General features: G+C 33.8%; 1 protein-coding gene across 1 annotated transcript in view; it reads left to right on the forward strand.

The window, feature by feature from the left end:
• Nucleotides 1–16,536, forward strand: part of LOC126882970 (extended synaptotagmin-2-like) — a gene marked incomplete at its 5' end in the record, with an annotated part of 104,435 nt that overhangs the window by 49,033 nt on the left and 38,866 nt on the right. The window contains 2 exon segments of the mRNA XM_050648097.1: nt 15,743–15,791; nt 15,856–15,945. Coding sequence (XP_050504054.1) covers nt 15,743–15,791; nt 15,856–15,945 — 139 coding nt within the window.

Consider the following 16,536-nt stretch of genomic DNA (forward strand, 5'->3'; position numbering starts at 1 on the left):
TATAATTATTAATTACTAACATTACAAGAATAAAAAACCGCTAAACGCCGTAAAAATGAGTGGCGCATAAAATATTCCAGCTACAAAAGATCTGATATGAATGTTACGTGGCGCGAAAATGGATTTTCATTTGATGCAAAACAAAATTTTAGTTTTATTTTAAAATATTTTTCCATAATATTTGCTAAATTTGAAGTAAACGCGCCACAAAAGAGTAACTTTGGTACAGTTTGAATTTTGAAACTCTTTTGTGGCGCGTTTACTTCAAATTTAGCAAATATTATGGAAAAATATTTTAAAATAAAACTAAAATTTTGTTTTGCATCAAATGAAAATCCATTTTCGCGCCACGTAACATTCATATCAGATCTTTTGTAGCTGGAATATTTTATGCGCCACTCATTTTTACGGCGTTTAGCGGTTTTTTATTCTTGTATCAGGAGTTTTTCAAAGTTATTTATAAATTAAATGTATGAAGTTGAATGCAATGTTCCTCTATTACACGTCAAGCTTTATAAATTGTCACCTTTGTTGCATTATCTCCCAAATGATCTAGTGTCAATCGAATGTACACTAGATTTTTTTGTATTCGAAATAGACTGAAAAAAAATATATTGAGATGGCCGGTAAATGAAGTCGGATTGCCCGTTGCTAGATCAAATTTAGCGTCGTAACCACTACAACTACATAAACCATTTGGGGAATAATCGTTAATTGGATTATACTTTTGTATCTTAATAACTTCTAAACGGCTTAACCGATTTTGATCAGTAAACATGAGTTTGAAACGTATTAACCAGTAGTATCTGATGGATCTAAGGTCAAGTATGATAACTGAAGCTATTACAAGAATTATTGAGCTTTCGAAACCGTTTTTCCCACAGGAAATAGATTTTATCATATTTATGAAGCCTATAACCTAAAAATTCGAATTTTCCCGGATATGAGGTATACATCGTTAGATTTGTCTTGAGTCCTTCTACAAACCTTAAGTTATTGGAGCAATTCGTACGTTGAAATGTTGAGTAATTGTCGAAAAAAAAAATTTTTTTCAAAGTTTAGTTTTTCAGTTTTTTTGGCTATACTGAGCCGTGTATATGTCTGATCCTGACGGCTTAGACACCATTTGAAAGCTTAAGTCAACGCTATTGATTTGATGTATTTGCGGTTCTCCTGCCTCTTCGTGATCCGAATGTATATACCCCCAAAAATATGCCGTTTTGTACTTACCAAGTCCTATAGCTGGCTTATGGGTCGTCAAAAGTAACAAACTACACCGGTTCTAAATCGGCCCTGACCCCCTCTTTAAACACAGAGAAAAATATCCACATATCCACAAACATTTTCCCTTTTTTAAATAAAAATTGAGTCACATTTCTAAGCTCTATAACTTTTGAATGGTATAACCGATTTTCAAAATTAGACATGCATTGGAAAGGTAATGATCAGTTCTATTAGAAGCCGTAAAGGTTGGACAAATTTTTAAACTTTTTGGGAGTTTTGGTGACGAGAACGAAAAAGAGGCCCTAAATGGGAAGGGCCGTAAAATCTACACCCTTGGACCAAAATCGATGGTTGACATAAATGGGTGAGTCTTTTCTGAACTTTAAGATGGGAGTTGGCCCAATTTTCAATTCAGTCAGATTTAGAAAATCGAAAATTTTGTGTATATATAGTGTCGCGTGTAGGGTGGTGTGGGTGTGCGCCACTGGCGAGAACTGCCGTTCTCTGGTAATGTTCAAAATTAGACATGCGTTGGAAAGGTAATGATCAGTACTGTTAGAAGCCGCAAAAGTCGGACTTAAATTTTCGAAGTTTTTGGGAGTTTTGGGGACTAGAACGAAAAACAGACCCTAAATAGGAAGGGCCGTAAAATCGACACCCTTGGACCAAAATGGATGGTTGACATATGAATGGGTGAGTCTTTTTTTGAACTTGAAGATTTCGTATATATAATAGTGTCGCGTGTAGGGGGGTGTATTTCTGCGCCACTGGCGAGAACTGCCGTTATCTGGTAATCTTTCCGATATAAAACTAACAGCTTCGATAACTAATAAATCGAAAACTATTAATTTTATCAAAAAAATTTATAATGAACATTTTTTGCTTATAATTAATATTTTTACCAGCATTTGTGGTCAAAATATAAAAAAAAATTCCACTCTCGTGATGAGGTGGCAACCACCCCATGGTAAAAGCGTCTTTCGGCATCATATAGATTTTGATCCTTGGACTATCCACTACTTATTGTCAAATTTTTAAGCAAATCGATCCATTCTGTAAAAACTGCGAAGTGAAAAATTTCAGTTTCTGGACTCATTCTACTTTTGGAGCTCTATAACTTCTGAACGGCTTACCTGATGTTGATCACTAAACATGAATTGGAAACGCATTGACAAGTAGTATCTGATGCATCCACGATCGACTATGATAACTGAACGTATTACAGGAATTATTGAGCTTGAAAAACCGTTTTTTCCCATAAGAAATAGATTTGATCATACTTATGAAGCCTATTACTTAAAAATTCGAATTTTCCCAGATATAAGGTATACACCGTTAGACGCGTCCTGAGTTCTTCTACAAACGCTCAGTTATTGGCGAAATTCGTAGGTTGAAATTTTGAGTAATTGTCGAAAAACCAAAATTTTCAAAGTTTAATTTTTCAGTTTTTTGGCTATGGTGAGCACTGCGTATGTCTCAGCTTGATCGCTTGAACGCCATTTGAAAGTTTAACTCAACCCTATTGATTTGGTGTATTTGCGGTTTTCCTGTCTTTCCTTGAACCTAAGATATATACGCCCAAAAAATATGCTATTTTGTATTTACCTAGTCCTCTAGATAACTTACGGGTAGTCAGAAGTCAAAAATTAGACCGGTTCTGAATCGGCCCTCACACCCTCTTGAAACACAGAAAAAAAAATTCAGATCGGTTTAACTTTTCCACACACATACATACATACATACATACATACATATCCACAAACATTTTCCATTTTTTAAATAAAAATTGAGTCATATTTCTGAGCTCGATAACTTTTGAATGGTATAACCGATTTTCAAAATTAAACATGCGTTGGAAAGGTAATGATCTATGCTATCAGAAGCCGCAAAGGTCGGGCTAAATTTTTGAAATTTTTGGGAGTTTTGGGGACGAGAACGAAAAACAGGCTTTAAATGGGAAGGGCCGTAAAATCCACACCCTTGGACCAAAATGGAGCAGTAACATATGGATGGACGAGTCTTTTCCTAAACTTTAATATAGGATTTGGCCCAATTTTCAATTCCGTCAGGTTTAGAAAATCGAAAATTTCGTGTATATATAGTGTCGCTTGTAGGGGTGTTGTGTGCCACTGGTGAGAACTGCCGTTCTCTGTGGATTTAAAACGAAATATTTTATTTTTCATAAGAAAATATATTTTATATAACTATGGCAACACTGTTAGAATCACACTCGTTGAGCTTATAAAACAATCAAACAGTTGTCATTATGTCATGGAATAGCGGTGGCTTTTAAAAATAAGACATATTTTAAGACAATTACATGAAAAAGAACGTGTGCTCTCAATTAAAATCTATTGTACCGGGTGTCCCAATAAGAATGGCTCTCGGCCATATCTCAGGAACGGTTTATAGTAGAGCTTTGAAATAAAAAATTTTATAACAAAAGTTGCCTCAGGAAAAGCCTGGAAATTATTTTCATAATTGTGGGTCCACCGCTAGAGGGCGTAATTGAATATCAAAAATAAAAAAATCTAAATTTTACAAAATTTTCCTAATGAAGGGGCACTGGAAATCCGATTATTGTATTCTTCATCAAATTCTGCGCATATTTGATTTAACAAGTTTAACTCTTGATGGATTCGACCGTTACTTGATGGAAGTTCATTTTATCTAACAATAAAAGACTGAAAACGTTTGTTTTCTATACTTCCACAAAATTTATTATATCTAAGTGACTACAGCTGTTTCGGCGGAGTGCCTTTCTCAAGTAATATAGTTTACAATGTGTTTGCCTTTTTAATCTTCAACTGAAGAGGTTGAGGAGTGGGGAGCTATTTGTCTCGAGTTGGTCATTCAGAATTATATCTGTATTTTTCAGTTTATTAATTTCCATAGATTCTAAAAAAGATAGCTTAAGGCCTTTATTTTGAATATGTAGAATTTGAAACTCTTCATTGAAAGAATGATTATGATCTAGAAGGTGAAGTGCGTATGTAGAAGTGTCTGTTTTTCTATTGTTGAATGCCCTTTTGTGTTCTGCTATCCGTTTGTCAAAAGTTCTGCCAGTTTGACCGATGTACGTTTTCGGACAGTCACCACATGTTAGTTTGTACACACCACTCTGTAGTTGCTTTCTCTTTCGGCTTTTATTGTTCTTAATATATTTGCTTAAGTTGTTGTTAGTTCTGAAAGCTGGTGTTATTCCTTTCTTTTTTATGTATCTGGCTATTGTTGTTGTTATCTTGCCAGTATATGTGAGAGAGCAGAAGGTACTGGGTTCTTTCTGTGGTGGTGGATACACTAATTTCAGGGCTTTCTTGTGGAGTTTTTGGTTTAAAATTTTGTTAACTGTTTGTTCGTTATAGCCGTTGTTTACTGCTATTTGTTTAATGATGTTTAGTTCTATTTCGAAGTTATTTTTTGTCATGGGAATTTCTGTCAGTCTATGTATCATGCTATATTTAACTCTACCTTTGCAAATAAGAGGTGGGGGTGAGTGGGAACCTTGTTATGAAAAAATGGCTGTAAGTCCGGTTCTGCTAAATCAATTTTTGAAAACTGGGTCTTGTTGAAGACAGATCTTTTTCTTCAATGTAAGCGTGATAATTTTGAACCATCCTAATAAGTAATAAGCCAGCTCGGAGGCGTTATTTAATTTTTTTTAGAAATCTAGTTTTCTTTGGAAAATATTAAATACAAGTATGCATATTTAATCATACTTTATAAAATTAGATTAAATTAGAAATAGAATATCGAAAACCGCATGTCGATACCTTTTTTCTATCTCAAGATATCTCGAGAAACGTGTAAATTATATACATAACTGTTACTATCACCGGTAAACTAAGTTAATGAAAAGTAGTGTGCTGTGGAAAAAAAACAAAATAACATCTTCCAGATGTCAACGTATAAAAATATAATTAATTAAAACAACAATATAAAGAGAAACAATACTATTAAAATTAAATATAACACAGAACAAAAAGAACTACTTAGTGACGACCTAAATATTCAAATTGTTGCCCATCATACACTACTCTAGAATACATTATCCAGAGAATACTAAACGCCATTCAAAGCATATCGAGAGCAGAAATTGAGACTGCTGTTCAATCTACTCTTCTAAGAGTAAATTTTTGCAACGGAAATGATGGGCAAAAATTTGAACGTTTATGTCATCACTAAATAGTTGTTTTTATTTCTTTGTAATAGGGCTTTTCAACGCTTCTCATTTGTTTCGAGCTTCTGTCATATGCCGTATAATCCGTGTATAATATTAACAAGAATAAAAAACCGCTAAACGCCGTAAAAATGAGTGGCGCATAAAATATTCCAGCTACAAAAGATCTGATATGAATATTACGTGGCGCGAAAATGGATTTTCATTTGATGCAAAACAAAATTCTAGTTTTATTTTAAAAGATTTTTCCATAATATTTGCTAAATTTGAAGTAAACGCGCCACAAAAGAGTAACTTTGATACAGTTTGAATTTTGAAACTCTTTTGTGGCGCGTTTACTTCAAATTTAGCAAATATTCTGGAAAAATCTTTTAAAATAAAACTAGAATTTTGTTTTGCATCAAATGAAAATCCATTTTCGCGCCACGTAATATTCATATCAGATCTTTTGTAGCTGGAATATTTTATGCGCCACTCATTTTTACGGCGTTTAGCGGTTTTTTATTCTTGTATCAGGAGTTTTTCAAAGTTATTTATAAATTAAATGTATGAAGTTGAATGCAATGTTCTTCTATTACACGTCAAGCTTTATAAATGGTCACCTTTGTTGCATTATCTCCCAAATGATCTAGTGTCCATCGAATGTACACTAGATTTTTTTTTATTCGAAATAGATTGAAAACAAATTGAGATGGCCGGTAAATGAAGTCGGATTGCCCGTTGCCAGATCAAATTTAGCGTCGTAACCACTACAACTACATAAACCATTTCGGGAATAATCGTAAATTGGATTATACTTTTGTAGTTTAATAACTTCTAAACGGTTTAACCGATTTTGATCAGTAAACATGAGTTTGAAACGTATTGACCAGTAGTATCTGATGGATCTAAGGTCAAGTATGAAAATTGAAGCTACTACAGGAATTATTGAGCTTGAGAAACCGTTTTTCCCACAGGAAATAGATTTTATCATACTTATGAAGCCTATAACCTAAAAAATTCAAATTTTCCGGGATATGAGGTATACACCGTTAAATTCGTCTGGTGTACTTCTATAAACGCTAAGTTATTGGCACAATTTGTAGGTTGAAATGTTGAGTAATTGTCGAAAAACCAAAATTTTCAAAGTTTAGTTTTTCAGTTTTTCGGCTATACTGAGCCGTGTGTATGTCTGATTCTGACGGCTTAGACACCATTTGAAAGCTTAAGTCAACACTATTAATTTGATGTATTTGCGGTTCTCCTGGCTCTTCTTGATCCGAATATATATACCCCCAAAACATATGCCGTTTTGTACCTACCAAGTCCTATAGCTGGCTTATGGGTGGTCAAAAGTCACAAACTACACCGGTTCTAAATCGGCCCTGACCCCCTCTTTAAACACAGATGAAAAATATCAAATCGGTTTAACTTTCAAACACACATACATATATATCCAAAAACATTTTCCCTTTTTTAAATAAAAATTAAGTCACATTTCTAAGCTCTATAACTTTTGAATGGTATAACCGATTTTCAAAATTAGACATGCGTTGGAAAGGTAATGATCAGTACTGTTAGAAGCCGCAAAGGTCGGACTTAAATTTTTGAAGTTTTTGGGAGTTTTGGGGGCCAGAACGAAAAACAGACCTAAATAGGAAGGGCCGTAAAATCGACACCCTTGGACCAAAATGGATGGTTGACATATGAATGGGTGAGTCTTTTTCTGAACTTGAAGATGGGAGTTGGCACAATTTTCAATTCAGTCAGATTTAGAAAATTGAAAATTTCGTGTATATAATAGTATCGCGTGTAGGGGGGCGTATTTCTGCGCCACTGGCGAGAACTGCCGTTCTCTGGTAATTTTTTCGATATAAAACTAACAGCTTCGATAACCAATAAATCGAAAACTATTAATTTTATCAAAAAAATGTATAATGAACATTTTTTGCTTATAATTAATATTTTTACCAGCATTTGCGGTCAAAATATAATAAAAAATTTCCACCCTCGAGATGAGGTGGCAACAACCCCATGGTAAAAGCGTCTTTCGGCATCATATAGATTTTGATCCTTGGACTATCCACTACTTATTGTTAAATTTTCAAGCAAATCTATCCATTCTGTAAAAATTGCGAAGTGAAAAATTTCAGTTCCTGGACTAATTATACTTTTTGAGCTCTATAACTTCTGAACGGTTTACCTGATGTTGATCACTAAACATGAATTTGAAACGTATTGACAAGTAGTATCTGACCAGCATCCAAGATCGAGTATGATAACTGAACGTATTACAGGAATTATTGAGCTTGAAAAACCGTTTTTCCCGTAAGAAATAGATTTGATTATACTTATGAAGCCTATAACTTAAAAATTCGAATTTTCCCAGATATGAGATATACACCGTTAGACGCGTTCTGAGTCCTTCTACAAACGCTCAGTTATTGGTGCAATTCGTAGGTTGAAATTTTGAGTAATTGTCGAAAAACCAAAATTTTCAAAGTTTAATTTTTCAGTTTTTTGGCTATGGCGAGCAGTGTGTATGTTTCAGCTTGATCGCTTAAGCGCCACTTGAAAGCTTAACTCAACCCTATTGATTTGGTGTATTTGCGGTTTTCCTGTCTTTCCTTGAACCTAAGATATATACGCCCAAAAAATATGCTATTTTGTATCTACCTAGTCCTCTAGCTGGCTTACGGGTAGTCAGAAGTCAAAAATTAGACCGGTTCTGAATCGGCCCTCACACCTTCTTGAAACACAGAAAAAAAAATTCAGATCGGTGTAACTTTTCCACACACATACATACATACATACATATCCACAAACATTTTCCATTTTTTAAATAAAAATTGAGTCATATTTCTGAGCTCGATAACTTTTGAATGGTATAACCGATTTTCAAAATTAAACATGCGTTGGAAAGGTAATGATCTGTGCTATCAGAGGCCGCAAAGGTGGGGCTTAAATTTTTGAAATTTTTGGGAGTTTTGGGGACGAGAACGAAAAACAGGCTTTAAATGGGAAGGGCCGTAAAATCCACACCCTTGGACCAAAATGGAGAGGTAACATATGGATGGACGAGTCGTTTCCTAAACTTTAAGATGGGATTTGGCCCAATTTTCAATTCAGTCAGGTTTAGAAAATCGAAAGTTTCGTGTATATATAGTGTCGCTTGTAGGGGTGTTGTGCGCCACTGGTGAGAACTGTCGTTCTCTGTGGATATACGAGATATGAACGAGGCTCGAAACAAATGAGAAGCGTTGAAAAGACCTAATATACGTTGACAGCTGGAAAATGTTTCTTTGTTGTTTCCATAGCACACTACTTTTAATGAATTTCGTTTACCGGTGACAGTAACAGTTATGTTTTTAAATTTACACGTTTTGTAAGATATCTCGAGATAGAAAAAAGGTATTAACATGCGGTTTTCGCTATTCTGTTGCTAATTTTGTCTAATTTTGTAATATGGTATTAAAAATGCATGTTTGTATTTAATATTTTCCAAGGAACACTAGATTTCAGCAAAAAATTAAATAACGCCTTCTAGCTGGCATATTACTCAGTAAGTTCGTTCGAAATCATAACTTTTACATTGACGAAAAATATCTGTCTTCAACAAGACCAAGTTTGCAAAATTTTATTAAGCAGAACCGGACTCACAGCAAGTTTTTCATAACAAGGTTTCCACTCACCCCCACCTCTTATTTCCAAAGGTAGACCTAAACTTGTCAAATGAAATTTTATGAAGAATACGACGATCGGATTTCCAGTGCCCCTTCATTAGGAAAATTTTGTAAAATTTAGATTTTTTAATTTCTGATATTCAATTACGCCCTCTAGCGGTGGTCCCACAATTATGAAAATAATTTCCAGGCTTTTCCTGAGGCAACTTTTGTTATAAAATTTTTTATTTCAAAGCTCTACTATAAACCGTTCCTGAGATATGGCCGAGAGCCATTCTTATTGGGACACCCGGTACAATGAACAGTAAGAAAAACAGTAAGTCCTTTTACGAAATTAATACCGATTGTTTATTGTTTACCTTTTAATAACGTCAATCTTAAAATGTCAAATGTTGAAATTTAAACGTAAAAAATGTACTAACCCATTGTTAAAGTTAAAAAACCTTTAAAAATTTTTCAAATTTAATTGTTCATATAAATTACAATGATTATTTTATTAAATAAACAAGTTTAAGTGATTTTATTTGCTAATAGGTATATTAAAAGTGCCATGCACCACTTGAATCTAACTTCAACCCGTGAGTAACTTCAGCCCGTGAGTAATGATTTATTCTTCTTCTTCTTCTTTAGGTGCCGTGTCTGTATTCAGACGTTGGCCGTCATCATGTTTACAATTTCTTGAAATCTCTCTCTATCGGCTGCTGCGCGAAATAATTCTTCTACTGTGCAGCCACACCATTGTCTAATATTACGCAGCCATGAAAGTTTCTTTCGACCAATCCATCTCTTTCCCTCCACTTTTCCTTGTATTATAAGGCGAAGCAGATGGTATTTAGGTCCTCTAATTATATGGCCGAAGTATTCTGTTTTTCTTCTCTTTATGATGCTTATGAGCAGACTTTCTGAATTCAGCATTTGAAGAACATCTTCATTGGAAGTGTGCGAAACCCACGATATCTTTAGGATTCGTCGATAGCACCACAATTCGAATGCTTCTATTTTGTTTAGCATTGTGGTTTTTAACGTCCATGTCTCACAACCATACAATAGGATAGACCACACATAACATTTCAGCACCTTCTTTCGAATATTCATCGACAGGTTTCTGTTACATAAAACTGGTTTCCAGGTCATAAAAGACTTCCGTGATATTTCGATCCTAGTTATTATCTCTTCATCAGAGTCACAATTTACATTTAACCAGCTGCCAAGGTACTTGAAATGATTTACCCGTTCTAACTCCTCTCCATCAAGAGAAAGCTGACCTTGATCTATATTAATCTTTCCAACTGCCATCCACTTTGTCTTTGAAATGTTGATTTTAAGACCTCTCCGATAACTTGCTTCACTGACTAGATTTAGTAGTGTCTGCAGGATCTTGTAAATTTTCAGCAAGAATGGCTGTATCGTCAGCGTATCTAATATTGTTGATTACTTCTCCGCCTAGCCTTACTCCCTCTTGTCTGTCATCCAAAGCCTCCCTAAAGATTTCTTCAGAGTACAGATTAAAAAGGGTGGGTGATAAAACACAACCTTGTCGTACTCCACGTTTTATCGTCAGTTTTTCAGTACGACTGTCTCCAATTTGGATAGAGGCTACTTGATTGTAATATAAGTATTTCAGCAGTCTTATATGGTAGTGGTCAAGTCCTGCTGCCTGCAGGCATTCGAAAAGTGTATCATGTTATACATACTCGGTCGAATGTCTTCTCGAAGTCGATGAAACAAACATAAACGTTCTTTCGGAATTCACAACTTTTTTGTAATAGAACGCGCATAAAAAATAGTGCTTCTCTAGTTCCTAGACCATTTCTAAAACCAAATTGCTTATTACCCATTCTAGTTTCGCACAGAAGGAATACTCGGTTTTGTGTAATACGTAAAAGTATTTTAAGTGTGTGACTCATCAAACTGATTAGTCTAAAATCGCTGCATTTGGTGGGCCTGCGTTTCTTTGGTAATGTTATAAACAGTGACTCCAACTAATCATCTGGTATTTTTCCTTCGTTGTAAATTTTGTTAAAGAAAGTAGTCAAGTAGGTAATGTTTTCCTCATCTAAAAGTTTAAGTAGCTCAACAGGGATTTGATCTGGTCCAGGTGCTTTATTGTTTTTAGCTTGTTGTATTGCTTTTATGACTTCTGACTTCAGTATACTGGGACGTCTGTCTAATTGGTTGTCACAGGTAGTATTTGGAGTATTTTCTCGACAATCATCGTCAAAAAGGTCACTGATGTGTCTCTCCCATTCTTTGCACTGTTGTTCGTGATCACAAATTTTTTCGTCTGCGGTTTTAAGTACGTGAACATTTTTCTGTTTTCTAATTCCAGAAGTATATTTAAGTTTCTTGTGGAGGTTGAAACTGTCATGCTTTTTTTTGGAGGTCTTCTATTTCTTTACATGAATTCTCGAGCCAGGATTCTTTGGCCTGTTTAATTTTTCTTTTTATGAGTTTGTTCACGGTATTTGATAATATTTCTATTTTTGTATTTTCGTCGAACTTCCATCAGGTCTAGAATTTCTTGGTTCATCCAGTCATTTTTTGCCAACATTGTAGGTGTTTTTAAAGATTCCCTTACGTCCTCTAAGATGGAGTTTTGAATATCGTACCAACATTCGTTAATAGTTCTGTTTTCGTTTGATATATTTGATATTCTGTGCATTTTACTATTTATCTGCTGTGATATGTGTTCGCGCGTTTGGGTGTTTTTAAGGGGGTCGAGGTATATCTTACTAGGCTTAGTTGGCTTTGTTAGTTTCTTTAATTTAATTTGTATTTTTATTTGTATTTGTATTTAATTTGTATTTGCATTTTATTTGGAGCAGAGTAAATTATGATTTGAGTTTATGTCGGCGCCGGGGTAAGTTTTTACTTCTTTAATATTGTTCCGATTTGATATAATGATTTGAATATAATGATTTATTACTCATGGGTAAAGTAATGGGTGTTATTATCTATTCAAAAATAGCGAATAATGAGTATATTATTAAACGATCGTAGAAAAACAATTTTTTGGCTTATAAACAAATATAGTGAGGACGTATGAGTTGGAATAAATTCATTTTCTCGAGAATGGACGACTCTGGAGATAAATCCCGACAGAGGTCGATTTTTATATTTAAATTATAATTTTTTGGCATATATATCATGCTAGTGACGTCATCCATCTGGGTGTGATGACGTAATCGATGATTTTTTTAAATGAGAATAGCGGTCGTGTGCTAGCTTATTCGAAAGGTTATTCAATTCAGGTTAATTAATTGAGACAAAAAGAAGAAAGTATATCATTTATTTAATTCGAAATACATTTTACTGCTGTCCTAGAACAGAAAAAATGTGTATTTAATAAATAACTGAAAAATGAATTTATTCCAACCCAAACGTCCTCACTGCATTTGTTTATAACCCAAAAAATTGTTTATAACTTTAAAACAGTGCCGAGGCCGCTTAAATAATCCAATTTTAGTTCTGTAAAATGTATTCTATAGGTAGAGCGCCTCTTTATATGTAAAAAAAAATGAGCAAAATTATAAATAGTCTACTTTTTGTTCAGAAAGTTTTTAAAAAAATTTAGATTGCAAAATTATTATGCAAAATCTATTAAGTCGATTTTAATGAAATTTGGTGGACGATTTAAGTGTGTTGTAAGAATTTTTTAAGTGAATTACGAAGGTTCTAAGTGCAATCAAAGTGGTTGAAAAACATTGAATAAAAACAGGCTTATTTTGCCCCCTTATTTTGTATTTACCGCCAGATATGGATACCGCCAGAAAAACGGAAAAGAGGAAGGCCACCGACCTCCTGGAAACAAGGAATTACAAAAGCCATGTCAGAAAGAAATCTTCAAGAAAATGACTGGCTAGATCGACAGGCTTGGCGATTGGGTACCGGAAGGCGTAGAACGCTATAGAACCGGTTATATATATATATATATATATATATATATATATATATATATATATATATATATGAAAAAACAAAAGATGTAGATCTTTGAAACACACTCAGTGATCAAAAGATTTACGTTCCTGCTATGTCTAGGTCTCGAATGTTGTTTTTTGATTGGAATGTGTCTGAAGTTATTCAACCTCTCATCTTCACCGATGAGCCCATAGAGGTTGAAGAGGGCGAAACACATTTCTAAGAGCTGGTGTTTGGATCTTCGATTCTATTCAAAAAATTTTTCCCAGCCCGAAGTAGTGGATGTGTGAATTGTTCGTAAGGGGATTTTTCCGCATTCTCTATTTCATTTGTTTATATACAGGGTGGTGAATCGGAAAACGGGCCATAGGAAACTCAATGTAAAATTTTAAACTGTTGAATTCCTGCTTCCCTAATTATGTTACGTCAAAAGTCATGAGAAGTTATTTGTAGAGGATTGAAATCTGTATTAAAAACAGAAGTTACAATTGTTCTACGATTTAAACACATTCCAAAATTTTGAAAAATATAATGTATTTACCGCAGTACACTGACAGTGAGCACACTATTGAATCTTTATAATTAATACTTTCTCCTTAACTGAGGGTATCTGATCAACTTTATTGTGTTTTAAACAATAAATGATAAAATAAATAAAGAAATTGACAGTTCAAATTGTTAATATAATAAATTCATTGTAGACCCCCTCTGTGGCGCAGTGGTAAGAGCGCCTACCTTTGAAACGAAAGGTCGGGAGTTCGAATCCTACCAGCGTCAGAAATTTTTCATTTATTATAAATTAATAAATGAAAAATAGTTTCTGTCCTTGTGGGAATATCGGTACTCACCGGAGGGACCGCAGACGTTCGGAAACAATTAGCGTCTCTTTGCAAAGACAATGACGTTGACTTTGCAAAGTAACAAGACACTTACTCAACACACACACTACACATTACTCCCCTGACTTAGTGATAAGTTATACAATTACGTGGCTAAAGGTTCTAGTTCTAAACCAAAGCCAGAATCAGAGAAAAAAAAATTCATTGTCACCGAATGCAATCTTATACACATTATTGCACTGTGTGTGGCGTAACTTTGGCGTATTTCTCTGAAAATTGTATTATATTTTTACAAAATTTTGAATAATAATTGTTCGTAGAACAATATTAACAGTTGTTTTCAATACAGATTTCAATTCTCTACAAATAGTTTCTTATGACTTTTGATGTAAAATAATTAGGGAAGCAGGAATTCAACAGTTTAGAATTTTACATTGAGTTTCCTATGGCCCGTGTTCCAATTCACCACCCGGTATATATATATATATATATATATATATATATATATATATATTGTATTTATTGCTATTTTGCAGAAAGGTTAATAATTTAAGACATTTTTAACCGAACGAATATGATACAAAATTTAATTATCTTTATTTTATTTCCCCATATTTTCCAAAACGAATCGTTTTAAAGTTATAAGCAAACAAAGTAGAAAGAAATCGATGTTTTTCGAAATTTTTATATATTTTAATTTTTTTATTAATGTTCCGGGCATATTTAAGAAAGAGCATAAATCAATTATTATTGAAGCTGTCACCGAACTTTATATGCAAAAATCCGAATGCCACCTCGCACATCCAATAATAGACGTTTTTTCACAGATCCGCTCTGGTCTACAATAATAATGTTCTATTAAAAACACCCTCATAAAATCACAAATACGTGCAAAATTGTCCCGTTTTTTTATTCTATTTCTACCGTTTATCACAAATAGCTCCTGTCTGCAAAATCAAAAATTGTTCAACTGAATCTAAAATATGTTTTAATAGAACATTAAAGTATTATTGTGCATTGCAAAAAAATGTAGGTATAAGTAGGTAGGTACGTATAATGATAGTTTTTTAAGATAGTATTTTGGTACGACTTTGAGTTTTTTGAAAATTTATAAAGAAAAAGGAAGAAAAGTTTGATATTACGATTATGTTTTGTTTCCACAAATCCACCGAATGATTTTTGGTTTTTGGTTAAATATTTCATTTTGCATAAAATTGGTTTATAGGAAGGATTGGCAGTAAAGAGTCTATTAGTAAATAATGGAAATATTTGAATTTTTAGGTAGGTAGTATAAAACACAAATACATATATCTAGTTGAAAGTTAGTTTTACAAATGCAAACTAATAAACAACACATGAAATGAATAGACGCAGTAATATTGCACTGGTATGTAGCATCCCAACAAACCCGTGCGTAGTTCGAATCTCTTTCAAATCAACACTTGTTTGGAAGCAAATATGTCTTACCGTTTCCGTGTGTCGATTTGTGAAATGAACACGTAAACGGAAATACCCATTCCGGTTCTAATTTGGATTTATAAGGTAAACAATTTGGTCAACTGGTTTTCCGTATGTTCAGATCCAGACCTGCTGACAATTCTTTACGACACTATCAAGTAATGTTTGCTGATCTTTTTGAGTAGAAGGTAGGAGTACTGTATCGCGTATCAAATATTTCTTTGCTTTATTTTACTATTTTATATGATTTCAGATTTAATATTTCTATATCGTTATTACAATTTATGAAAACTAATATAGCTGCCCTTCTATGAAGTCTTTAGGGGCTGATAACCACCTAGACCTTTTATTATCTGAACCATAAAGAATAATATGCAAGTTAAAAGCGGATCTGGTTTTATTTCTACTTAATAAATAATTATAATACGGAAAAATATTAATATAATAAACGATTTTAGGGCTACTATTGAAGTCTCTAATATTGTAAAGAAAGGTCATGATGATATGGTGAGTCTTAGCTTTAACTTCGGTAAAACTAAATAGTAATTGTGTATCGTTATTTTGTTTATAGTGGGTTACTTTAGAACAAGCAAAACACGGAATGGTACATCTTAGGTTTACATGGCTCACTCTCAGCAAGCAATATTCAGATTTAGATGCCGTAAGTAAAACTTTGAAATTTAGTTTATTTTTAAAACGATGAGGAGTGAGGAGTCTTATATCCAAAAATATAAAACTTATACTGTTGGAACCAAGATTATGGTGACAACATGAATTCGTGCCTTCTAAAATTTGCAAGGCAAATGAACCATACTAGCAGACAGATAAAAGATATAAATTAGACTAGGAAGAATCTAAGATTGCATTCCACAACCAGTCAATTTATCTAGGTAAAATTCCATCGAATCTTGATTCCTTGTACTCCCATAGCAGTAAAACTAAAAGAAAATGAAAGACAGTTACTACTTCATTCTTTTACAGAGAGGACCATCATCCTCTTGCGTCCCTCTCTTCAATCCTGACCCCCCCCCCCCGGAGGGAGTGTAGTGGTCGACGTGATGTTGTGTATTGTCCGTCTCCAAAGATCTGTGTCTCTGGTCATTTCTTTTAACTTATGCATAGGTCTTTTGCATATTCCTGTAATTTCATCGATCCATCTTGTTGGGATCTTCCTCGTGATCTTCAGTCATCCACCTTTCCTTATATAATGAGTCTTTCCATGTTTTCTGTATTTGCTCTCATACCATGTCCA

The sequence above is a fragment of the Diabrotica virgifera genome, chromosome 4, assembly GCF_917563875.1.
Source record: "Diabrotica virgifera virgifera chromosome 4, PGI_DIABVI_V3a".
Classification (NCBI taxonomy): domain Eukaryota; kingdom Metazoa; phylum Arthropoda; class Insecta; order Coleoptera; family Chrysomelidae; genus Diabrotica; species Diabrotica virgifera.